General features: G+C 41.3%; 1 protein-coding gene across 2 annotated transcripts in view; it reads left to right on the top strand.

Moving 5' to 3' along the window:
• The window catches only part of ITGA9 (integrin subunit alpha 9), a 213621-nt gene that overhangs the window by 100014 nt on the left and 87795 nt on the right, over window positions 1–25812 (top strand). For both annotated transcript variants that reach the window (XR_007378066.1, XM_048950756.1), the window contains exons 16-17: window positions 2686–2841; window positions 15567–15643. Coding sequence is in view for 1 of the 2 variants with exons in the window: in XM_048950756.1 (XP_048806713.1) it covers window positions 2686–2841; window positions 15567–15643 (233 nt within the window). In the remaining variant the exon portion in view is untranslated. The remainder of the gene's footprint in view (window positions 1–2685; window positions 2842–15566; window positions 15644–25812) is intronic.

Genomic DNA, 25812 nt, shown 5'->3' with positions numbered 1-25812 from the left:
CCTTGCTTGGTAATAACGAGGAAGCACCCTGGTTAAAAAAACCAACAGTTCATACCTAAACACCTTTTTCATCACCTCAGGGTGATGTCATGCAACCTCAGAGGGGAAGGTAGAGCATCCAGAGGAAGGAATACAGCCTTCCAGAGGAAGGCTGGCTAGGGATGTTTGCATTGCAGGAAGTTGCACTGGACAGGACGGTTTGCTGAGAGAGGAAAATAGCAACACCCTAGAGAAATGGCTTTGTGAGAACAGGAAAGCTACATGGCATAGCTGATGGCTGCTAGAAAACCCACCTTCAGGCCCCTGATCCAATTCAAGCACTGTGAAAAAACTTGCAGCAGTTCAGTGACATCTAGTTATTTGTTACTGTTAGGCATTGAACACTTGTTACATGGCTGCTTCTGTTGATAATATGAACTCCTTGAGTAGCATGCTGGTTTTGATGTGCTCCAGGCATCTTTGCTGCTAAAAAAAAAAAGCTGTGCTGTCCATGTGCTGTGACTTGCCAGGGATTCTTTTTCACGTTGCAGAAATGTCATTAACCTTCAACACTTTCTCAGCCTAGTGAAAAAGCGTAAATATATGTAAAAGCTGCTTGTAGAAATTATCCCCCTTGGCAAATCCACTCAAATAGGGCTTTTTCGATAGAAAAAGCAAGTAATACTTTCCTTGATTTGAAGAATTTTTCAGTTTATCTCAAAACTGTTTGTCATTGCATCTTTTACCTTCTAGAAATCAGAAATACCTGAAGGTGATACATGGGCAGCAGCACCTGGTTTGACTGCTGGAAGTAGTACATTTGGGTAGGCTGTATGAGGAAGAAACAGTGTGTATTTCCAGCTTAAAATAATGCTTCTCCAGATTGCATTTGGGCAAATATTCAGTGTTCTCATTTTGTACTTGCTTCCCAGATGGTCTGTGGTGTACCTGCGAGACAGAACTGTCTGCATCTGTCTTACTGAGGAGAAATCCCACGTAATGTTGTCTTCATGTTTTAAGATTGTGAGCAGAAGAAACTGAACATGTGGCACAATTAGTAACTGGGCAGCATTCATACTTTCATCCTTAATTAAAGACAAGTGTGGTGAAGGAATATCCACACATGTAATTAATCTAGCTGCTGGAAGTCACAATTTCAGCACTAAAATGAAAAGGCAAGAGACACCAGCAAACAATATGGGCACGCTCCTGCATTCATTGAAGTCAATGGGAAACTTGTCTTTTGACTTCAAAGGGGATTGGACTGAGCCCTCCCAGGTCGTGTTAAAACACTTAGGAATCGTAAGCACTTATTGTTGCCATACTGCAGTACCAGAGCTAGAAAAAAAACTGTAGGTGGGTTTTAATTCCACCCACTGTACCCACTTTCAGTTGTTCTTCGCAGACATAGTTGGCTGCAAACGGTTGGATTTGGTGGTGATCTGCCCGATGATTTGTTGTTTCACTGCTGCCTCATGCTGTGCTTTTAGTGGTCTTGTTTTTGAGTATCTATAATCTCCTTGTATGCTGATACTGTTCTCGCTGAAGTCATTGCACGTGATTTTCTGTGAGAGCAAAGCTAGTAGCTTATGTGAATCTTAGCACTGCTATTTCTGTGTTACAACTCCTGCCCCAGGAAGGAGCTGAAGAAGTGGATGTCCCATCCCCTGGTGCAGTACAAAGTCTAGTTGAGTGCTGGTCCATTTGAAGATCTGTTGTCTTTGGTTATCTTCTTATCTTCTCAGTTTCATCTGCATTGAATTCACACACAATTTTTTAAGTAGATAAAATTCAAGAGGGATGTTTGCTTGTGGAAAAGTAGGATGTCTGCCACTTCCATTTTCTGGTAAATTGGATTTTGGAAGTCAAGTCTAAAAAGAACACAATGAGCATTTTATCCTCTCACAGAAGACAGGCTTCAGGCTTCGCTTGTGTTAATAAATGGTATGAGTTTTGTGGCTTGGGCTCAAGCAACAAGAGAAGGCAATAATAATAATAAAGATTCATCCTATCAAACAAATGACGCGGCACTATTTAGTACATCTGATGTTAATCCTAAAATATAGTGATTAGAAAGGTAGAAAAGCTTTATTTTATGCAGGTGTTACTGCTCTTAGGGTGGTGGGTGCTATGAGTTTTGCTTTCAGAACAGCGCTGGCAGGTGGCTTTCCTCACCCCTGCATGTCTGTAGCCTTGTTTTTACAGCCACGCTGGTAACTTTATCCATTCATTCATTTAATTGATAATAATATTTTTAACAAGTGCAACACTCGAGATGGAATTCTGACTTTTTTTTTTTTAAGTAGGTGGAACGCACTGGAAGTGACCTGAATCAAAGCCTAGAATTTAGAAACCCTAGAGAAAATACACCCTTTGCTTCCAATTTTGTACTCCTAATGGAAAATATTCGGGTTTTAATTAGAAAGATTTGGTTTACAGGTATGGAAAATGTGCCAAGGATTCCAGTGAAACCAAGAGTGCTAGAAGAATAACTCACTTCTTGTTAACTGTTTTTTGATCTGACTTCCTTTGCTGTGACAAAAGTTTTTTTCCTGTTCAGCAGTAAGAAGACCAAAGATACAGAGGCCTGCTTCATGTCTGCAGTGTTGAAAACAACTTATGCTTTAATTGTGCTTACCACTGTTGTGTATAAATACCTGCCTACCTGTATGTAACGGTAGTATCTCTGTTTGTTTCCTTTTACAGAGGAGAGTCAAAGATGTCATATCTCCAATTGTATTTGAAGCTTCATACAGCCTTGGGGAACATGTAATAGAAAGAGGAAAAGAGGACAAGGAGCTGCCTCCTCTGAAGCCCGTTCTCCGTTGGAACAAAGGACAGAAGATTGCACAAAGGAATCAGGTCAGGTTTGGCTTATTCTATTTCCTTGTGGCTCTCTCATCTTGAACTGGCAACAGAAGTGGCTGTAAGAAGTGACTGCAAAGCTTAGAGTTATTTGTGCACGGTATTATCCTTCCTGTCATCGATATTAGTGTCTCTGAGAGGCAGTAAAGAATTGTGCTGGCAGTGTTGGGCAGCAAAAGAGAAGGTCACTTGCTTCTTTCAAAGTGTCTGTACTGGGCAGAAAAAGACTGAATGAGGAAAAGGAGGAAAAATCCTGCTCCTCCTAGCCCTTCCCTTTCTGAGGGCAGTTCTCAAGACAGACTTGACCCAGCTCTTCTTTCAGGTTAAAGCTTAGTCTTGGAGGGACGGAACTGAGTTCAGGAAGGGATGCAGGGACTTGTACCTCTGCTGGAGGGAAGAGTGGTGGGTGAAATGAAGAGAACTTTGCCTGGCCCACAGCCTTCATTTATCAAGGGCTTCTCACATTCAGCAATGTGGCAGGGGAAATCCCCTCTGCTGTTGTAATTATAGAAAATGCCTTGCTGAAGTAGAATGTTTCTTTTTGAGAGAAAGTAAAGTATAGGCTCAGCACTGTGTATGTATAGGATCCTATTTTACTCCTGCATTTTCAGAAAACTCCTTCATTATTTTTGCTCAGAACAAGAGAATTCCTTTGGTTTTCAAGCACTTGTCACTTAGAGAATGGGGATCCCAAATGTTCCCTAAGGAAATGAAGTGTACGTGGCTGGGCTGCCTATCTGTTTGTCTGACATGGTCTCACTAGTATCTTTGGAAAATACTGACTGATTTTGAGAGTTTTTTTACAAGGGTCATCAAGACAGTTCTTATGAAGGTACTAAATATTAGGGTTAATGAAAGCAGGCAATAACGTTAAGAAAAGAGGCTGCTGGTGATCTTTTGAAAAGCTCCAGTTTGAGTGTGGTCATTGTAGATGTAGGACAGAGTGCCAAGGAAGGAACCTGCAGGACAATGCCACTTCCTGCTGTGCTGACACTGGAGCATCCAGCCATGAGGCTACAGGCTCTGAATGCAAGTATGACTTCTGTGGCTTGCAGCACCGATTTGAAGAATCACTACAGGCTGAAAAGGACCCTTGGAGGTCCAGTCCCTTGATCAGAGCAGATCCATCTTCAAAGTTAGATCAAGTGTCTTGAAGTTGCATCCAGTCAAGTTTGATTTCCAAAGCGTGCTTACAGAGTTACAAGCTGGCATTGCTTGTGAAATGGAAACCATTTCTTCCTTAAACACTGAAAAGCCCGTCTGGAGTTTAAGACTTTTAACAGTGGATTATTAGGTCTGTTTTTTAACCAGATAGCTGATCTGGCATCATTATCTGTAGCACTGCTTTCTGGTGCTACCTGTAATTATGTTTTGTTGTTCTGAAATCCGCAGATCCCCAAATACTCCTTAAAGAAGGAGCAACTGAAATGCTTGCGGAAGTTTGCTTTGCCACATACATTGGAGTTGGTTTTTTTTGTTTTGCTATAACCCTTTTACTCAGAGAAAAGAGTATTTAAGAATGTTTTATAAGTGAGTGAATGAAGATTAAGTATAATAATTACTTATTTTTATGAAGAATGATGGCGATGCTCTTAAATATCTAAATGTTACCTTGCTGCAAACATACAATGGGAATTTCTAAAGAACTTTGGAATAAGAACAGTGTGATGAAAACTTGGATGTTACATAAACTAAACCGCTTGGACGCTTTACTACAAGGTTTAAACTCCAAAGAGCACATCTTACCCTGCAGGCATACTCTCTGATCAATATTAAAATACCTAAATGCTGAGATTATAAGCAGAAACAAAAATATGTTGGGAATTTCCCTGGCTTGTTTTCTTGTATAATTTGGGTGAGGGAGAGCCAGTTTAACGGCGCTTTTTCATTTGCTTTCCAGATGTTGTTCACTGAGCTTAGTAAGAAAAGGACTATGACACGGGGTGTGCCTTTGAATGCACTTTCAGCTAAGGAAGTGGGCAGAACTTCAGATTAATTGTGGCAGTCATGGTGAGAAAGCCTTGACTGAGCAGCCTCGAGGTACTGACAGGCTCCTCAAAGGCCAATTGCATGGAAAAATCAAGACTTAGTGTTCTCTTTTAGAACTTTTTTTCATCTTGCAAGTAGAAATTGTTTTTCAAGGGGAAGAGGAATAGTAGGAACAAAACTTTACCTAACAAAGGATTTACGTTTCCAGTGAAAACAGGGGTTTTGGAAAAGCCTTACAGTTTGGAAATCCAACTTGATCTAGTGGACGCTGTTTTCAGTGTTTCAATGCCCTCTAAATACTGGGTCTGACTGGCATTAAGATGAGTACTCAGCAAGAGAAGCGGAGGTACCACTTCTTGCTTTAGCAAACAGCACCATTTCAGAAGGGTGGAGAGAGAGACGGATCAGTTCAGTTTTACTTCCAGTAGTGAAGTCTTTCTATGGAGCTACTGGAGTGGGTTTTTTGGAGGTTCTGGACCCTGTATATCCAATAATTGGTGGTGTTCTGAAATCTAAAATGCTCTATCTACTGCTTAAAGGTACTGTTCGAGGTTGGCATTTTGCTAATAGTCTCGGGTGGCTAATTTCTGTGAATGGAAGTAGTGCGCAGATGGTGAAATGAAAGGGAGCTGTGGAGAGAGGGTGAGCCTTTCATTTGTCAAGATCCTACTTCAGCTCTGCTTGACCTGTTTGAAAAGCCAGTTGTGCAGATGATCACCTAGATATGAACTAAAGTGATGTCAAAGCTAAAATGATCACTTTCACTGGAATCTCTGTTTTTCATGACCCAGGTGTTCCCTGTACGTGTGCATGGCTTCCCACAAGGAGAGGACAGCCTTGTGGCTAGCAAACAAAAGGCAGGAAAGCTACCAAGTGGCCTCTTGATGTGAGAGTTAAAGATAATATTGAGTGTGCAAACTTTTTTGTGGCACTTTGCTTCCAGCACATCAAGGAGTCAGCCTGGAAACAGAGTTCATGGGCATGCACCAGAGGGATGGTGTATCCTTTCCTGATGACATGATCACTAAAGAGGATTATGCTGGACATGCATTCTTTAAATCAGTATTACTTTGTATATAAGAAAAAAGTTTAGTCTTGAACAAAAGAGCAAAACAGAGTTAAGTACTTGCAGTAAATGAGTGCACTGATGTGGAGTTTTCATTCAAAATTCATTTACTTATTGATCCCATTTATTTTAAGAGAGCAACTTTAAGTGCAAAAAAAAAAGTTTATATGTAAAAATGAGCATATTATTGACTGATCATTGAAGGGAGTTTCCTTCTGTTCCTAAAACTACTGGCCTCGAAGCAATCAAAATACAAGTAACAATTTGAACTTCTGGTTGGTGAGAGGAAAAGGATCTTCATGGAAATTTCCTAATAAACATTATGCAGTTGTGAGGTTTTATACATTGGTCATTTCTGTAAGCAAAGAGGCTGTAACGCTTCAAAATGCAGTAATAATGCAGTAGAAGTGGCCTGAGGACTCTGTGGCGTGGGATACAGCAACAGCTGTTTCCTCACAAACTTATTTTCTTGGTTCTTGCATATGCTTACCAGAAACTGTGGTTGCTATAGCTTGGTGTCATAGTCTGTGGTAGCAAAAGCAAATCCTTTGGGTTATGTGTACATGTCTATTGATAGATGTCTCGGCAACTTCTGTACAATAGTTAGGTGGAGACCAGTTACATGAAGAGGATGACAGCTGTCCAAGTTGTCAGAGGCTAGGAAGCTTTTGTTCAAACTGAAAACCTCTGATGGGTCAAGAATGGGTGGAGAAACAAAGCTTTTACTGTGAGCGTGTGTTACGAACTTTAATAAAACTTCCCACCCCAAGGATGACTTTCCATTAGCTTTCTCACTGCTTCCCAATCCATTTGCTACCTCTGTCCACTGGAAAAAAATAATAAATCTTCCTACTTCAGGGAAATTAATGTGTATTTAGAACTTGGTTTGGCTTAGTTCATTGTAAGTGGTTTGTACTATAGCATTTATTTTTGTATACCCACTGTATAAATACATGTCAACCAGGAAGGAGGGAGCTCTCCTGCCAAATACAGTGGGGATTTATTCTCTAGTATCCAGTAATGTATCTTAGAGCTTAAAATGCGGCATGCTAGAACTCGGTCTGTTTTGAATACTGTAATAAAATCACCTGCTGTTATGTGGATGGAGACACCATTTTGTTATAGGAAAATATTCTCAGTAGGTTTAATTGCGTCAGCGTCTTCAGGATTTTGGGAACGGTCTGTCATAAAACTGCTTATAAGTTGTAAGAGAAAATGTTTAGGACATTCTGTTCCCAGCTATGTCAGACTTGCAGTGAGAGTCTGGGTATAGTGCAGTATCTTTGGTGTCTGTGCGGCCGCTCGTCTCTGGGATAAACTTCACCTTTTTAAAGCAAAGTGCTATTTTTGGAAATATTTGTCTTTGAGCAGCTAACTTAAAGCTGACTAATTAGTTACACATAGATTAGCAAACTTGACAGGTATGAGAAAATTTAGAAGGATTTTGGTGAAGCTGAGTTATGAACACCTTTAGTAATTTTGACTTGCTGCATAAATATTGGCTTTTTCGTACTTGTAAGACATCCCCCCACTCCCAGCATCTCACACTGAGCACAAAGCAACAGTGGGTTTGCACAGACTGAAATGCAGTGTGGTCCAGGTTTGTCAGTGGTACCTTCTCCAAAACAGAGATGCCTGTGTGCTTGGATCAGGTTTCATCTCTGCCAGCAAACTGGGCTGTTTCTGGTGTTTCTCAGTGCAGGAATGACATCTCTGTCCTGCTTAGCTGCTGGAACACCTTCCATATCAGCTACCACGTTCCCCAGGCAAGGCTCATGAGCTTGGGTGCTTCAAGGGCATTTTCCTGTCTTGGAGGCCAGGACAGTCTAAATTACTGGTACACTGAAGCCCCGATGGCTTAGCATATCCGTCAGGGTGAATGGAAAGAGTGGAGACTCTTGGATCCAAGTTGAAGGAGGGAAGATTTAGGTAGGATGTTAGGGGGAAGTTCTTTACAAGGAGAGTGGTTAGGCCCTGGAACGGGCTGCCCAGGGAGGTTGTGGATGCCCCGTCCTTGGACGTGTTTAAGGCCAGGTTGGACGGGGTCCTGGGCAACCTGATCTGAATGTGTATGTTTGGTGGCCCTGCTAGGCAGGGGGGTTGGAACTACATGATCCTTGGGGTCCCTTCCAACCCAGGTGATTCTGTGATTCTGTGTGAGACTGTTTTACACCTGGGCACACAGGAGGTCTTTGGGAGACTGCAGAGTCAGCCAAATTGCTGTGCTCCAGATGAAACTTCTTGGCACTAAATTCCCTTTCCTCCTTGGGTTTCCAAATTCTCTTTTGCCTTTATTCTTGCAGTCTGTGCCATCATTACTGCTTAATCACCACTGTTCTTCCATCAATTGAGGTGGTTTTGCTACAAGTGCTGATTCCTACTCCTTCCTATGCCCTCCCTTAATTAGTGCCTTTCTTTTGCTCTGACCAAATTTGTCTCGAGTCAGTTCTGAACTGGCAGGGATTGGGTGCTGTTCGTGCCAGGACATCTGGGAAGGATGGGGGGAAAGACCCACCCTGAGCATGTGCTGGATTAAGCTGAGCATTGCATTTGCCTGCTCTCTTTTGTTGAATGGTGATAATGAGGAAAGATTTACAAGTCTGGATGAAATTCAGTACTGAGTGAGAACAGCAGGTGTCCAGATGTGTTACTGTACCTCCGAGGTGTTTATAAGCAAACCTGCTGAAGTAAGAATTAGTGGAAATTGACATCTCTGCTGGTATCCATGTTTCTATAAGCTTGTTCTTGAGCAATGACAGGCTTGGTCAGTAATGGTCCAGCTTGTTTACATTGCTGTTTGAAAGTACAGGCCAAACAGCGTAATGCATGGGACATAGCCTAGATCTCATGGGCTTCCTAAAGAACAACAGCCAGTATCACACACGTGTGTGTGTGTGTGTGTGTGTGTGTGTGCATATCTAGGTACACACAGATAGACACCTTCACATGTAAGCTGGCTGTACATGCCAGGGGGAATCACACTACAAGGTGATCTTGTCTGAGATCTGAGCACAAGCATTATCTGATTTAGCTTATAGATTCTCCAAATACATAGACAAGGCAGTGAGAGATGATCACATGAACTGAAATTCCTATGGGGTAATTTCTGCAGCTCCCTGGAACAGCGTGCATTTCATTCCCATACCTCTCTGTGGATGGAGAATTCTAAGTGGAAGAGATGGAGATCTTCTAGTTATGTGTGGAATGTTAAAAACAAAAATCATAATATACTTGAAAAGACACACAGACAGGTGACAACCTTCAGGAGGCTAGGCTTCATTAGCTCTCTTCAGACTTTTTCAGCACTTAGATGAAAGATCAGTGGAACTTGGAATACCCAACATCTGGAGAATAGTTGATACGGTAGTGTTAATACTTTCAGCTCAGAATGCCTCAGTGCTGGCAGCTTAGAGCAGCATTCATAAAAACAAAAGCACTGAAGGGCAGGTGGATTATAGAAGACGACTTCTCTGTATCCTTGGGAGTGTAAGTGAGCTGAAAGTAGACAAAAATTGCTTATCTGATCATTTTAAAACACTTTTTTTTGTTTTTTCAAACTATCATCAGTTACCACCTTTTTGTTGCATTTTTATTTATGTTTTCAATTATTCCATTGCATCATCAGCAATACTTTTAACTCATATGTGAAAATGTTAAGAGTATAGGAGCATACTTGGTAGTGGAAATAACAAGACTTTGGAATAGAAAATGTTCTCATTAAAAACCCTCCTGAGATGATATAATTGAATTACTCTGTAGTCATTGAAAATAAATGGAAGATTATTTAGGATGAGTCAGGAAATATATTGAGAAATGTGCTACAGAAGTCCATCCTATAATGGTATTGGGAGATGGAACAATAATTAACCCAATAAGTCTTTCTCATCTATTGTTCTGTGGATTTATAAGGTCTGAAATCCTGTGAAATGAGAACACTTTTTGGCTGATTTGAACTGCTAATAATTTCAGAAAGAAAAAAATTGCCTCAGCCTGAAAAATGAGTGAGTCAGACTAGAAATCTAATACAGCTCCAAAAGGCTGGGAGTGTATTTCTATTGCCACCAATTGTAATTCTTCACCCCAGGAGAATACGAGAACAAAAAACTGCATTATTAAAATTCACTCACTGCTGTGAGGAATAACTAATACATAGGTTCATCAGTACATGCTTGTGTTTGATAGCTAACAGGTTTCATGCCTGATCTTTTCTGAACAGCTGATTCAATTTGGGAGTAATTGTAAGTAATAACACTTGAGTGTTCTCTCTCCTTAGTGCTCCAGCTCGGTTTTCAACACTTAGTGAAAGGTGTAAATAGCAGGATATAGCTGGAATAGGGGAGAAATTATTGTATTTGGCCTTAGATGGCTTTATGAACGTCAGTCACAAATTGTGAGCCTTAGGCCTGGAGTCCTCTGCTGTGTAGAGTGGATGAATTTCTCTGTCTCCTTCCTCAGCTGCAGAAGTTCCACTTGTGTTGTGCATCCCTGTTAGTACAATACAATGGTTATTATCAGTCAGTTTCTGCTTTCTGATACGAATGCATTAGAAGTGAGCCAGGAAACTCCCCAAGCTCCACATACACTTCATCAGAGCACGCTTTCCCACCAAGAAAACTGATGCTCACCTCCATCCAGTGCCCCACACAGCACCAGCACGACTCTGGTTTTGTGATACCATTCTTCTATATGCTTACAACTCCCCTCATACTCCTGCCTTTGCCCTGTGATTCTCTGCCACTCGTTACAGGCATTGGACGTATTGTATATTCTTTTTTTAGCTTGCACTCCTGATGAAATCCTAGAGAGCTTTTCAGAGTATTAATTACTTTTCTACTGAGAATTTAAATCAGCTTGTTTGCACTTGGCTTAGCAGGATATTCGAGTGGATCATTCCATGTATACTAAAGCGTAAGATGTCTGAGAAGCAGCAGTAACTATTTTTTTTATTTGAGGTCAATAGATACACAGATAATGGCTCTATTTGTCAGGCAGCTGGAAAATGGAAAGACAAAATAAAGCTCTGAAGTCAGGCTTCTGTATCTGTGTAAGCACATTAATTTCCCAAGTCGTAGGTTTGTAAAGCCGTAACATAGGAAGTAGTTCCTGGAGAAAGCAGAGAGATCTGCTTACTGGTCAGTACTTTTGAAATCCAATCACACTACCTGCTCCTTAAATAAGTAACTTCATCACATAACATGCTAACAGCCATTGCATTAGGATGTAAAATGTAAAAAGTTATTAGCCTAACAAGCCCTCTCATTCTGCATCCCTGAAGTAGCAGAGCTTTTGTGTTACTGATGTGATACAGTTGTTAAGTCATCCCTACATATAACCTGAGTTATCCTGAAGTGTGTGGCACAGATCATGCAGTTAAAGGGGTTGATCCTCAAGTTACTGAAGACCAATTCTGCCATGTTGTAAAGGATGCACTACAAACTTGTTGTGGACTGATTTGTGATGAAGCAGTTAAAGATGTAATCTAGAGTGAATTCTGTCATCTAAACTGCAAATCATCGTGCTTTCAAGAGTTCTTTTGAAAATCTCATTTCTGCCCCTTCTCATCAAGCGTTGTCCTTCACCTGTCGCTTTCCCTCATCTCTGAAAAGCTGGGTGCAACGCCTACAGAATACAATATTGGCAGCCTCTCAGAGTGTGATGGCGTGTTTTGGCTGAGACTTGAAATTTTCACGTGCTTCCCTAAATTTTGGAGGGTTGAATGTCTTGAAATACTTTTTTCTCTGCTTATTGGATAACTTCCAGTACCTTCTGTGGGCTGGAGCACCATAAACACAGGTTTTTTCACTTTCCTCTGTCCAGTTCTCTTCTCTGCTCCCAAAAACTTAAGTTTAGATAGCATTTAAAGAATCCGAAGGAATTTGTCTAGTCAGGTTTGAAACCCCACATCATGTTCCTCTGAGCAGAGCTCTCAGCACTGGGCTGAAATTGGGCTCACAGAATGGCCAGGGTTGGAAGGGACCTCAAGAATCATTAATCTCCAACCCCCCTGCCACATGCAGGGCCACCAACCTCCCCAATTAATACCAGACCAGGGCTTCTTTTCATTTGTTTTCCTGTTGTCATTTCTCATCAGTCCAGTATCAGCAATAAGGAGGATATCTTCCTGCCAGCTTTGTGCTTAAGGATGTTTAGGATGTATGGATTCATCCTATTATTTTGTGGAGCTAAGGACTGTAGATTTGGCCTGGCCCCCGGACCACAAGAAGTAGCATTTAATCCACCACCTCTCTTCAAGGGGCAGACTGGACATGAAGATACCTGTTAGGAGGCTCTGAATGCCTGTCTACACACATCCTCTTCCCTGTCATTTTGCTCTAGGTCTCTCCTTACTGTCCATTTATTGTGTATATATGCCTGTATTCGCACTTGATAACAAGTATGCTTTAATGTAGTACCCTCTGGAAGACTTGGGCAGCAGCTGTCTCTGCTGATCTTTCAAGATTAGCAAAGATCTGTCACACTCCTTGATGATGAACAGTTTTCCACCCAGAAAAGCAGCCAGGCAGAATATCAGAACACCATGTTTGTTTGGGATGTCTGATGACTTGCTGAAACTGCTATAGAGCAGCTCCCTGTAGTTGTTGGGTTCTGAGCAGCAAGGGAGAATACAGGGAAGAATCACTGGATCTGCTGTGTGCTGTGCTGGGATTGCAGGAAGGCTGACAGACTTGCTGTGCACACATAGCTTTAGCTCTATGTTTACCAGTAAAGTCATATCCCAGAAGCACTGATATTATTCAGCTTGTCCTACTGAGCACTCGCACACCTTTTTGGCTTTTGGAAATGGCAGACAGAAGTTTGATGACATTCAGATAAGAAATGCAGCTGCGTTTCTGATTCAGGACAACAAATGTGAGCTTTTCTGGGAGCTTTTCACAACCTTCCCACCAAACATAAAAATCTTCTTGAATAAAGAATCTTCCTGACCATCTTTGATGATCTGTGAGATGCTTGGTACAACTAAAGTGGAATCTGGTAAGAATCATTTGAGTTTGAACTTCTGTAAAACCACTGCTCCTCTTCACCTTAGGTAACAGCAACTACAGAAATTATGTAGTGTTTCTATTGCAGAATGGCTGTATTTTCTTCTACTTCCCTCTTGCCTGTTCCGAATAATATGTATGAAAGTTGATTATTTTCTTCAGCATTTTGAATATGTGAAGACCTCAGTAAATCCCTAAAATTGTTATTTTAAAGTCAAGGCCACTTCAAAAATTATTTAGAGCTAAAAATAGTGATTGTATTGTAATAGAGCTTATGCATATCCTAACTCCAGATTCCTGCTCCTAGAGTGTGCAGTGTTGAGTTAGGTATGGTTTCTAGTCTGAAGAGATCACAGCACAAACAGACCAACTGAGAGTACAATAACAGAATATATGAGCACTGTTTGCAAGCATTATGATAACTTAATGTGTTTACCCCTTAATTCTTTAGGAAGTATTCAAGCAGGCAGGAATCAGTCACCTGGAATGGCAGAAGAAACAACAGACTGGGGAAGGAAAGGCTCAAGTTAGCAGAGAAAGGGAGTGGAGGAAACAGGACTGAGGAGCTACTGGGCTGAGGCTCTAGCAGGCACACAAAAAACAAGAGGTGGAATAGAGGCATGACAAGATCTATTCAAACCAGGGAAATACTGCAGAATGGCAGTATAATCCAGAGATATCATTAGCTTCTATGGAGCTGAACAAGCAATAGCTGCCCAGCTGGGTCCTAGCAGCTGAACGGACTGGAGATCTTTTCTCCCTGTCTCCTCAAACCAGAATGAGCCCAAGATTTTCCATAGAGGCAGAGAATTCACTGCTAGTCATTCACAAAACTGGGGACTCTTCTTTCTTTCTATCTATCATCTCAGTGCTATATAGGAACTCGAGTTTTATGATGTAAGATATGCCTGATGTTTTACAGAGAAGCTTGCTGTCCAGTGCATGGTGTGTTGGAAGAGATACATGCTCAGTGGTTTCAGAAAAATGAGATGTTTGTTCATTCTTTCTGAAAAAGCACTACTATAGATTTAGTAATAAAATTCCAAGATTGTTAGGTAGTTACTTCAGTATATTTACAGTACTTGGTTCTTTTAAAAGTGCAGATCGTATCTCTGATCACTCTGTTCTGTTTGCCAGGATTTCTGCAGTGCAAATAGGGAAACTGTCAGGCAAGAATATTTTTACAGTTTATTTTTCTTCGTCCTCTGAAGGTCAGAAAGTGTTTCCTATATATAGGTACTAAAATTGTTGAGGATTGGCTCTGAGGACTTTTGAAACTGTACCTCTGAAACATGCCATGTTTTGAGAGGGATGCTTTGAGCCAGTTCCTGACCCCAGGCTATTGGGATTCTTGTTCTCTGACCCCAAATAAAGTCTCTTATTAAGGAGGAAGAATAAGTTCAGCCCTTGTGTTTCAATGATCACTGATTTCCATATCTGAGGTTTTGAGAAAGTAAAAGATGGGAAAGTAAAACTAAAGGACAGAGTAAACCACTCCAAATGTACTGGCCCCTCCCAGATGTCTTTGTTCTGTTTGTGATTTAGCATAACATACAGAGTAGTTTGATATCTTCCAGTCCAACACTGACTGCCTGTTCACACCTATGTGGAGGACTCTAACCATGCAGAAAAAAGGGAACAAGCTGCATCCTTACACAAGAGTCTTCCTGAGAGAATGAAGACTAAAACATCTTCATGCTGTCCAGACTTAAGATTCAGAGTCTTTCTCCAGTGCTGATGTAGCCAGGCAGAGATTGTCAAACACGTATTACCTCCATCTTCTTTTAAATGAGTCTGACCATTGTCTGTGTCATGCATAAATTTGCTGTCTCTTTGCATTTATGTTTGAAATGTATTTACTTCGGTGATAAGCCAAAGCCTGTAGATGGGAATATTCATACTAAAGGAAGAAACCAATTGAGTCTCAGGTTTGTGTTGGCAATGCTCATTTAAGGTATTGGTCCCTTGAATACTTGCTGAACTGAAGAGCATTACATATTGGACAGAATGAATCCACCAGCCTGCTCAAATGCTCAGGAAGATCTCACTCTCTGTTCCTAGCAGCATGGGAAAATAGCCATGATCTTGACATCATTTCTTGGATGGATTTCATCATTTCTTGGATGCTAGGAGCATGTTCCCATTCTTTAATTTCACTAACTAGTGGCTGCCTTAGTTAACCATGGCAAACTGCTGTAGATAGATCCTAGAGTATTGCTGGTATGTAACTGTCTGTACTTTTTTGTTGCTTGCAGGATAGCAGAACAAATTGCAACAGATCACATGATCTTAAAGCATTTCTAAATAAATCCTTATCTTTAATGTAGGCCAGTGAATGTTTGAATTACTTCCTTTCTTCCTTTCTGGGACCGAGAGCAGTTTAATCAGTAACTTTTTCATTTTCATGCATATGTTTTGGAAGGAGAAAACAGGGTGCCAGAAATACCTTCTTTTCCTTTGGACCTTCTTTTTCATCTACAAGAGAAGGGAGGCAGTTCTGATAAAGATGAGATTTGGCTCCCCTTGAGTTTCATTGGCACTCACACCGTATGTTCCCATATCACAGATTTTGGTGGGTTTTGAGTTCATCCAAACATGTTGCCGTTTTGTGGGTGTTTCAATCTTATTCTTTTCAAGCTGTAACAGTTTTTTTCTGTTTTCCACAGACTGTTTTTGAGAGGAATTGTCAATCTGAGGACTGTGCTGCTGACCTGAAACTTCAGGGCAAATTACTGCTATCTAGGTGAGTAGGTGAACTTTCTCTTTTTGTTCTTTCTTAGACGCTGGTACACCATTTGTTTATGTAAGATGTGTTCAAAACTCAAACTACAAATGCAGACATCTTATTCCAGACTAGGGTGTTGGTGATGATATCATGTCTAGTGCAGTAAGTGTGCACAGAATCAGAACTGTGGTATTGGGTTGGGTGCATGCACAGGGCAAGACCTGTTCTCAAAGAGTTTGCAGTTGCAACAGACAAAACCAGTGATAGCGTAGTGGAGAGGGAGAGGGAAGGTTAATTCTGTCCAAATTAAACACCAACGTGTTCCATATCATTTTTAAAAGATGATAAAATACTGTTTGTGACATGGTAGAAGTAATCTGCATGGAGAAAAGCATTTTTGTTTAGAAAAAGTGTCATGGAGCGTTTTAAAAACTATGTTTAAGGATGTGATTTTTTTTGCCCTTTTTAATTTCTGAGCTTGTATTTTTCCTAACTAATTCTGCTCCTGTCTTTTTGTGAGTACCTCGGAGGTGTCTGATTTCACTTTCTTCTGAGATAATAAACCTAGTCAAATAGTCCAGAGGTAAAATTTATGTTCTGTCCCTTGAGACTGGTGATCCTAGGAAAACGCCTATTGTTTTGCCAGGACAGTTATTCAATTTCTGGATAAATCAGGCTAAAGGTGAACTACAAGCACCGTTTCTGTTTCCTTTTTTTTCCAGCTTTTTAGCACATTTTTAGAAATGGGAAATGCTGATGTAAGTGATTTAATTGTGTTCCAGAGGTTTTACTGTTTGCAGATGCTTGCTTTGCTTCAGGTCAGGAAAGAGAGGGGAAGAAATTCTGGTTGTTAAAAAAAAAAAGAAGAAAAAAAAAAAGTAATAGGAGATGTGCACACTTTATGAAAGTGTACAGCATGCTGTAACTGTAGTTGGAGAAGAAACTGAACCAAAGTCAAATCCATGAAGTTATGGACTTAGCCAGACACGACTGAAGTCCACAGGAATGTTTTGGGGGATTGGCTGGGAGCAAGGTTAGGTCTCAGGTTGCAGTGTACAAGCTTTGTCTGTGGTTAGTCTGGGTTTTTGACCTTTCATTAGGTCTTAGTAGTGAGAAAAATGTGTTTAGAGTAGAGGTGGAAACCTGTCTGTGTGTAGTGGGGAAGCGAGTGAGGGGGTTTGTCCTGCAATTGATGAATAATCAATTAAAAGCGCATTATAAAAACTTGTCAGCCACTGTGTGGGAATCAGTAAGAGCTGTACTTGTGACTGGAGTATCAGACTGTTTACTTTTATGGCTGTTATTTATGTTATCCTGACAATATAAAAGCCACAACTGTCAAAAAAGCTGAGGATATTCAAATGCAGCTTCTGTGATCGTATAGCGAAACGTCGAAGGAGCGCTCTCAAGCTGACTTTGTTCAGTGACATTCTGAAGTTCTGTTTGAAGTAAACAGGATGTCATAAAATCTATCACGTCCACACAGAATGGGTTTTCTTTAGGTGAAGAGCTGCATGAACTCCAGCTGTTAAGAATCATAACACAGTGAGTTATGTCTGAAGAAAAGAGATTTATTTTTAGCGGTCTGTAAAAATTCAAAAGCATGCGTAGGTTCTGATTGTAGAGGACTGGTCCTCTGGAAGATTGCGCTCATCTTTTCAGCGCCATGCATCTCATGCTAGAGACCTCTCTCAGACTTTTTTCAGGTATTTTGTGTTTATGCTAATTGTGTGTGAAAAGGTTTGTTTTAATGTGTTTGTTTTTGGAAGAGCGTAAAAGGTGAGTCTTACTATTGGCAGCTGGGAATTGAGTGACTTTATTAGCAAAATTTTCACAATGCCTTATTTTACACAGTTGTGTCGGACAGAAATTGGTTAGGAATGAAATAAATTGAATGTAGCTAAAACAGGTACTCCAGTAGATTGAGGTGAACAGAATGTCTATGGGAAGACAGTATGTGCATTGTGTCAGGTATACAGCAGCTCCTTGAAGGTCGTTGCTGGACGCGTGGATAGGGTGATGTGGTTGAGATCACTTACCTGACCTTCAAAAAACTTTCATTAGGATTTATCCCCAAAGATCCATGAAGAAAGTAAGTTGCCCAGGCTAAGAGGAGTGGTGGTTAAGTGTTACGACCTAATTAAAAAGCAGTCAGCAAGGGGAAATATAAACAGTCTGTTTTCCTGGTGGGGAAACTTCCACGAGTGTTTGAGTTGTGGCCAGAGGTATTCATGGTACTCAGAAATGATTGGGGAAATCTGCTAAAAATGAGTAGCAGGGTGGTGAAGTTTGCGAACCATATCGAGCTGTTGGGGTAATGAAAGAAAAAATGAGGAATGTTTTTAAGCAACCTGTGGCTAATCTGTGGAGTTTGCTGTTGAGGATGTTGTAGAAGTTGAGAATTTAAATGGTAGAGAAATGACTAATTTGAATGCTGGAAGCTGCAGAAATGTATCAGGAGAATAACATGATATGATGTCCTTGTTATTCTATGGGCCTCTGTTTTAGACATGGTTGGGTATAGAATCACAGAATCACAGAATCGTAGGGGTTGGAAGGGACGTCCAGAGCTCATCGTGTCCAACCCCCTGCCAAAGCAGTTCCCTACAGCAGGTCGCACAGGTCGGCATCCAGGCAGGTCTTGAGGGTTCTCTGCTGGGTGGACGGACTTATTCTGGCTGTTCTCACAATTTTTTTCATTAATTTGTGGTGTGTTCGAGCCAAAAGCTGTACAGAATGCTGTATACTGTAAGGCATAGTTTTGTCCATCCCAAGCTGTCAAATGTGTGCTGTTCAGAGCAGTTGAGCTCATATTACGTTATCATCAAGAGAACTGCTTGCTGAGGTCACGCTCAGGAAGTCAGGAACTACACAAGCTCCACCAATTTCCAGTTCACCTGGGCTATATTTCAATCACTAGGCTTACCCAGTGGATTAGGACTGCACGTGGCTTTGAAGGTACTGAACATACTGAGTGACTGATCTAATGTGGCATTTCTTGGGACACTCCTTCTCTCCCTAAATTTTAACCAGCCACCTCAAATGGGGGCCAGTTACTCTGAGAAATAACAGACAGCATGACCAGGTGACAAAAGTGGTCAAACCAAGCAGATACATGTGTGAGTTGGAAACTGCTGTTCTGACCAGATACGGCTGGGTTTGCCTCGTTGTTTCCTGTTGTTTCTTGTTGGAGCTGCTGCAAGTGGAAACTGTGCTGCTGGGTGAGCTGAAATCCTTCCCTGTGCTGCTGGTAGTGGGGAGGAGAGGAGCAAAGGGCATCAGAGTGGAAAATAATGAAGCCCTAATAAAAAATTTAGAGATGATTTGGGTGGGTGATAAGCTTATGATTCCAATGTTCTGTGTTTTTTAAAGTATTTCTACTAGAGTGAAAATTGTCCTTGGAAGTGTGAGCTGAAGACTGAGGTTCCATGCTGCAATGGAATAAAGACAAGCTCATAGAATTGCACTTATTTTGAGTAGAAAAGGGCATGTTTTCAGTTATCAAAGGAATCTTATTAAGGCTCGATTTCAGTTTACAGATGGATCTCTTTAGGGCTTGTCCTCTTTCATTAGCATACGTTTGTATGTCAACCCACCACAATTCGTTGTAAGTATTGTGGGATGATGTAACCAGCCTCTTCTTGCTTGTGGCAGATGACATGAAGGGCAGGTCACAGAGTGCGGTTTGGCAGGCTCAGACTGGAGAATGTGAAGAGCTTCCTTGCATGGGTGGTTTGTGCTGCACTGGGGAGAGGTGTGCAGAGATACAAGATTCTGGCATTCTGGATTCCAGGACTTGGAGAGTCCCAGCTGGCCTCATCTGCGGCTGAGAATAGTTCTGTGTCAAAGAGCAGGATGGCTGCTATGGCCTAAAAAGCAAAATGCAATCAAAGAGTGTTCTGTTGGCTGTTATTTTTAAATACATTGTTTAATTTTATGAATATATTTACTGCATATCATACTTGACTTGAATGCCTCACTCTGTTTTCTCAACACAGCAGATGTCTTCTCCATCAGGCTTCTGTAGCAAATACCATGTTTTTATTGAGACTGTCTGTAGCTACTTGTTTAGAAGCTGAACTGCATCTGTTTCCTCAAGATGTGTTGGGGAAAACTATGAAATGTGTGTTTTGTGAAGGATTAGGCATCCCTAGCCTTTAAAGTTTGTTAATCCATTCCTCCGGTTCTTTATATGGAAGGCAAGCACTCTGATCTTTTAAGAGTAATTACTTAAAAGGGCTGAGAGAACAGAGTTCATGTGGACACAAATCTGGTTTTGCTCCAGTGTCTCATTTGTGCAGACAACTAGCTACAGAGGTAATAGCAGTTTTCAAGACCTGTTTATACCTCTGTGGGAACCAAGTGAAAATCATGGAGAAGACATCCAGGTGACAGTAAGGCTGTTTGGAAAAACAGGCGTTCTTCCTGCTGTAATAAAGCAGCTTAAAGAACAGAGCAGAATGGCAGGTTCCTGATTTAGGGAGGAAATCCTGTCTCAATGTGTACATGACACTGACAGCTCACGTGCTGCAATGAGTAGAGCAGCTTCACAGAAAACAAACAGCAGCAGCAGAAAGATGCTGCAGCATGTTAGGGAGCTGCTGCATTCCAGCCTGAGCTGTGTGCATGGTGTGTAAATTAAGGTTGTAAGGGATGGGTCAGTCAGCCTCCTGGATGTAAAAAGATGTAATCAGTATTGCTGAGCAATTTCAGGAGAAAGTTGGTCTTCCATATATTTACGTGATGTGAGGTTGTCCTCATCTGTCATTAGAAACAGCTTTACTCACCCATTGGAACACTTATTCTTACGTTTATGCAGCCTTTTAAACACATTGGCTTTGGAACTTCTTCAGATGTTCTAGATCACTTGTTAGATTCAAATTTGTCTTACTTCCCTACAGACTAGTTGGGATTCATATCTGTACTTCTGCAAACTGTTTATTTTGGAAAAGTCAAATTGGAAGTACAAGCTGTTGAAAGCCAAAGAGGCAACAGGTGCATTTGCAGAGATTTTTAAGGTTTTGCAAATTGATTTCATTTTGCATTGGAGTGAAAGCTTTTTTGTGTGCAGTGGAATTTTGGGGAAATGTCCTTTTCCAGCTAAAGGTCAGGCTTTTGATTTGGGCCATCTCTGCTTCTGCCAGTCCCTCTGGAATTAGCCAGAGGAGAGGCAGAAACTCGGTGTGTCAAAAATTTCATCTAGCTTGAATTGTTTCCATTTTAATAAAACAATGATTTATGAAGAAAAGATATTTTCCAGATATCTCCTAGTTAGCTCCATAGAAGCTTATTTTTTCCCTTTCAAGTAAATTCCTTCCGTGGCTTACTAAAATATTAACATGTTTTCTGCCAGTACTTCTTTTGCTTATAAGATATGCTTTATCTATCCTGCATATGTCTCTGCTTGAGTGATCTTCTGAGGTGTAACCTCAGAGCTAACCCAGGCCTCACTGAAGACACCTGCGTCACTGTTTAAGGACTTGTTGGATGAGATCTCCTAGGAAGCTGTCCTTAGAGACAAAGGAGTGGAAGAAAGATGGCTACTCTTCAAGGCTGCCTTTCTGGGAGCACAAGAGCTCTCTGTCCGTCAGAATAAGAAGGCAGGGGAGGCAGGAAACCAACATGGCTTGGCAAGGACCTGCTGATCAAACTGAGGGGAAAGGAAGAGGTTGTACCAGCTGTGGAATCACAGAATGGCAGGGATTGGAAGGGACCTTGAAAGATCATTTTGTCCAGTCCCCCTGCCAGAGCAGGAACACCAAGATTAGTCACACAGGAATGCATCCAGGTGGGTTTTGAATGTCTCCAGAGAAGGAGACCCCACAGCACCTGTGGGCAGCCTGCTCCAGTGTTCTTTTACCCTCGCCATGAAGAAGATTTTCTAGTGTTTATGTGAAACCTCTTATGCTCCAGCTTGTACCCATTGCACCTTGTCCTGTCATTGGATGTCACTGTGGCTGTCAGGAAACAAGGGTATGTCAACTGGGGAGAATATGGGGATGCTGTCCGAATTTGGAGAGTGGGGATTAGGAAAGCCAAAGTGCAGAAAGAACTGAACTTGGTGAGGTATGTTAAAAAAGCAAGATGGGATTCTATAGTTACACTGGCCAGAAGAGGCAGGCCAAAGAGAATGTACCTCCTATGGTAAATGAGACAGGGGAACTGACTGACAGATATGGAGAAGGCTGGGGTACTAAATGAGTTTTTTGCCTTGATCTTCACTGGCAGCCAGGATTCTTATATTTCTCTTGTCCCTGAAGCTCGTATCCCTGTGCTTCTAGGTGGGAACTGGGCGAGTAAATCCCTGCCACTGTAAAGGCAGGGCAAGTCTGAGACTGCTTCGTGAGACTGAATGTACACACATATATAGATCTGGGGCTCCCAGGGTCCTAAGGAGCTGACTGATGTGGTTGCTGAGCCACACTCCATCATATTTGAAAAGTTGTGGCTATCAGGCCAAGTCCCCAGGGACTGGAAAAAAGTAAACATCATTCACATTTGCAAGAAAGGGGAGAAGAAGGACCTGGGGAACATTTGGTGGGGACGGGAGGGAGCAAGCAGCTTGGAAGGCCAGTGGTATCCTTGGCTCCATCAGAAGAGGGGTGAAACAGGTGGCCAGCAGGGACAGGGAAATGATTGTCCCTGTCTCCTCTGCCCTTGCCCCATCTTGAGTACCACATCCAAGCGGGAGGAAAGATGTGGAGCTGTTGAAAAGGGTCCAGAGGAGGGCCATGTAGATGATCAGTGGGCTGGAGCGCCTCTCCTATGAAGACAGAGGGAGCTGAGCTTGTTCAGCCTGGAGAAGAGGAGGCTGTGAGGAGACCTCATTGCAGCCTTCCAGTATTTAAAGGTATTATAAAAAGGATGGGAATCAACTTTTTACTTGGGTGAATAGTAGAACAAGGAGGAATGGTTTTAAATTCAAGGAGGGAAGGTTTAGATTGGATGTCAGGGGGAAGTTCTTCACAGAGAGAGTGGAGAGGTGCTGGAACAGGCTGCCCTGGGAAACCTGACCTAGCACCTGATTTGGAGCTTGGTGGCACTGTCTGTGGGAGGGGGGTTGGAACTTGCTGATCCTTGGGGTCCCTTCCAACCCAAGCCATTCTGTGTTTCTATGATCACCACCTTGTCAGTTTACTGAGCTTTGGAACAATTCCAAAGTTTATAAGCATAAGCATGATTTGTATTAGTGGATAAAGAATAATTTCATATAAGTAACTAGATATGCAACTGATAGAGGCATGTGGTTATTTTGCAAATATTATGCATGGCCACAATAAAGAATATTTTCACGAACCTATTAAAATCAGAGGTCCTCCTTATGGTTCACTAGACAGATGATCAGACTCTAAGCACCTAGATTTAAAGAATGAATCTCAGCAATTTCATATTGACTTGTCAAATTATTGCAGAACCTGAACTGAAGGAATCCAGAAGCTGTAGGAAAAAAAGCATGTGTTACGACAGCTTTGTCCAATTTGTTTTTCACCAGCACAAGATGTGACAGCGTAGACCATAACTGAGTGCAGTAACAGTGCAGATGTTCAGTGCCTTCTAAAGGAAAGAGAAGTAACATCAAATTCTGGTCAGAAGGATTAAAACTGCTCAAGTGTATCTCATGAATACAGTAGACTTTCAAAGAATTTTTTTTAAACAAAAAGGTTTTCACAGGTCAGAGGCTTTTTAAACCCATGGAGAAAAGCTGCAAGATTGTGATTTAATGTGGGAAGCAAAGTTGTTTCATAAATTTGACCAGACTCACGCCTCAGCACTTATCTTCCTTTGATCACACAGCGGGATTTTGTTTCCAGAGAGGCATCACATTTCATGGGCTGCCCCTTGTGGTTTTGTGCCTCTGAAGTGCATCTTAACAAAATAGTCGTGATGAGGAAAAACAATATCCTTTCATTTGGAGCTTAATTACACATTCTGATAATATCTGCTTTTCCCTTCCTCTTCATTCTTTGCAGATTAATTTGTTTTCGCTTATCTTTCATTGCACAAACACTTTCAATGATATTTTTAACAATCTATTTACCCTCGACAAGCTACTTTAAATAGCAGAGCTGGTCAAATGGAGCTAGTTTGCTGCCTTGTGAAGAACAAGAAAAGAAAGACGAGCAAATTTAGCATGCCTATTGCTGGAAAAGTGCTCGTGAGCTTTCAGTCCAGACCACATGTTCATATGGCTGTGTACTGGCATGGATATTCCCAACTTTTGGGATGCAGATACCAAGCTTTAACCCAATCCCTTTGCAGTCATGTACTGCCCAAAGGTTATTTGGTCTTGCCTGAGTACTGAGCCAACTCCAGATATTTTAAAGTGCCAAAAGAGTGATTACAAGGGAGAAGGAATGGAAAAACATTGGAAGAATGGAGTGGTTGTGAGTAGGTTGCTTCCTGCTTTCTCAAGAAATTATGTTTCACTCTTTGATTTTAAGTGATTTCATACAATGTAATTTAATACTACCTCAAAGTAATTTGGTGCTCTGTAAAGGTTGCTATGAAAATGCTTATGTCATTATATCAAACAATAGATACAGGCCACAAAATCCCTACCTGTGTGACCTGATGCAGGCTACCTGCTTTAGCAGGGAGTTTGGACTCAATATCTCTTGAGATCTCTTCCAATCCCTGCAGTTCTGTGCTTCTGTGAAAACATCATCATGACACACTGTGCTTCACCCAACACAGTGCCATCAGGGTGCGAAATTTCAGGTGTAGCATCTCATGAGTGCTTAATTTCTGCAGAGCTGCCAGATGAAAGCCACTTAGGAGTGGAGAGAGCCTGCACCCAGCCTCTGTGCAGGTCACATTTGAAGTGCAAGTTTACATCTGTATTAATGATAATTTCATTTTGTTGTTGTTGTTATTTTTTTTCCTTTTGTTTTTGATTATTTAAAAAACAAAAATTAAAAAGAAAAGATCTTCTGCCTTATTTGTAATTCCTTAACTGATATTTTATTCTGTGGCCCATTGAGAATGAAGGGAGCTTCAGACACTCTCGCTCAGCTGTGATGCTCAATCCCACCGCCCAACATTCAGGAGACTTTTCACTAGGAATCATCTAGTATATTGGAGAGGCCTCTGTAAGCAAATGCCAGGGCCAAATCCAGAGAGGTTCAAGTTGGATATCAGGGAAAATCTCTTCTCAGAAAGATGGGTGACGTATTGGAAGAGACTGCCCAGGGACATGGTGGAGTTGCTGTCCCTGTCCAAGAAATGTGTAGATGTGGCATGAGGGATGTGGTTAGTGGGCATGGTGCTGTTGTGTTGGTGGTCTTCTGAGGTACTAGATGACCTTAGTGGTCTTTTCCAACCTTAATTATTCTGTGATTAACACATTAGCGTAGATTAGTGTGTTTGTAATTCTGTTTGGATGTAGGTCTATTTGATGAATCCAGGAAAGAGAGATCTAGTTTCTAACTTAAACTTTTATCTTTTACCTACAAACAGTTGCTAGTGAATTGAATGCTGCATTTGCAAGGCACGTGGAAAACTTTGTTGTAGCAAGAGCACTTCCAGCATCTGATTTGCAGTTTCCTGAAAGGGGAACCCAGAAGAGCCTGCAATTAATCAAGATGTAGTACAAGTTGCATAGGGAGCACCATCTCAGGAACAAGTGAATGTTTCCCCTGTTGAGGGTGAAAGGGGATGAAGGAATGGAATTTTGGTTTCTGTTTAGCTGGTTACATGCAGAGCTTCATAAATCTCTCCCAGAATTAATAAATAAGGCCAGTTTGATAGCTCTGGGCAGTCCCTTCCCATAGCACTTGGTAATACCTTACCATGTGGTTGGTAATAGAGCCTTCAAATGATGAATGGTAGTGAACTGCAGTAGTGCACTGCTAACACAGATTCCTAAGTTGTTTTAATAAGAGGATACTGACTGCCAGTTAGGGACACCATACAATCCAATCATATAACTCCTTAAATGCTGCTGTATGTTCATTTTTGCTTGTTTGTTAAGAATCACTTGAGTTTACCCATTGGAATAGAATTTTTCTGTTTGTTCTCTAAGCTAGACCCTAAAAAGTTGTGATTTTGCACAGTTTAAATTGATTGTTTAACTAATGTATAGCCTGGCCTTCTTTGTGAACATCCCAACATCAGTGTTTTATGGATCTAAGATGGTTCAAGTTGTAGTTTTTTCTTGCTCCAGCAACCAGAGTATAAAGCTAACAGAA

Source organism: Lagopus muta, chromosome 7, assembly GCF_023343835.1.
Source record: "Lagopus muta isolate bLagMut1 chromosome 7, bLagMut1 primary, whole genome shotgun sequence".
Lineage (NCBI taxonomy): Eukaryota > Metazoa > Chordata > Aves > Galliformes > Phasianidae > Lagopus > Lagopus muta.
This window is presented reverse-complemented; position numbering and strand designations above follow the sequence as displayed.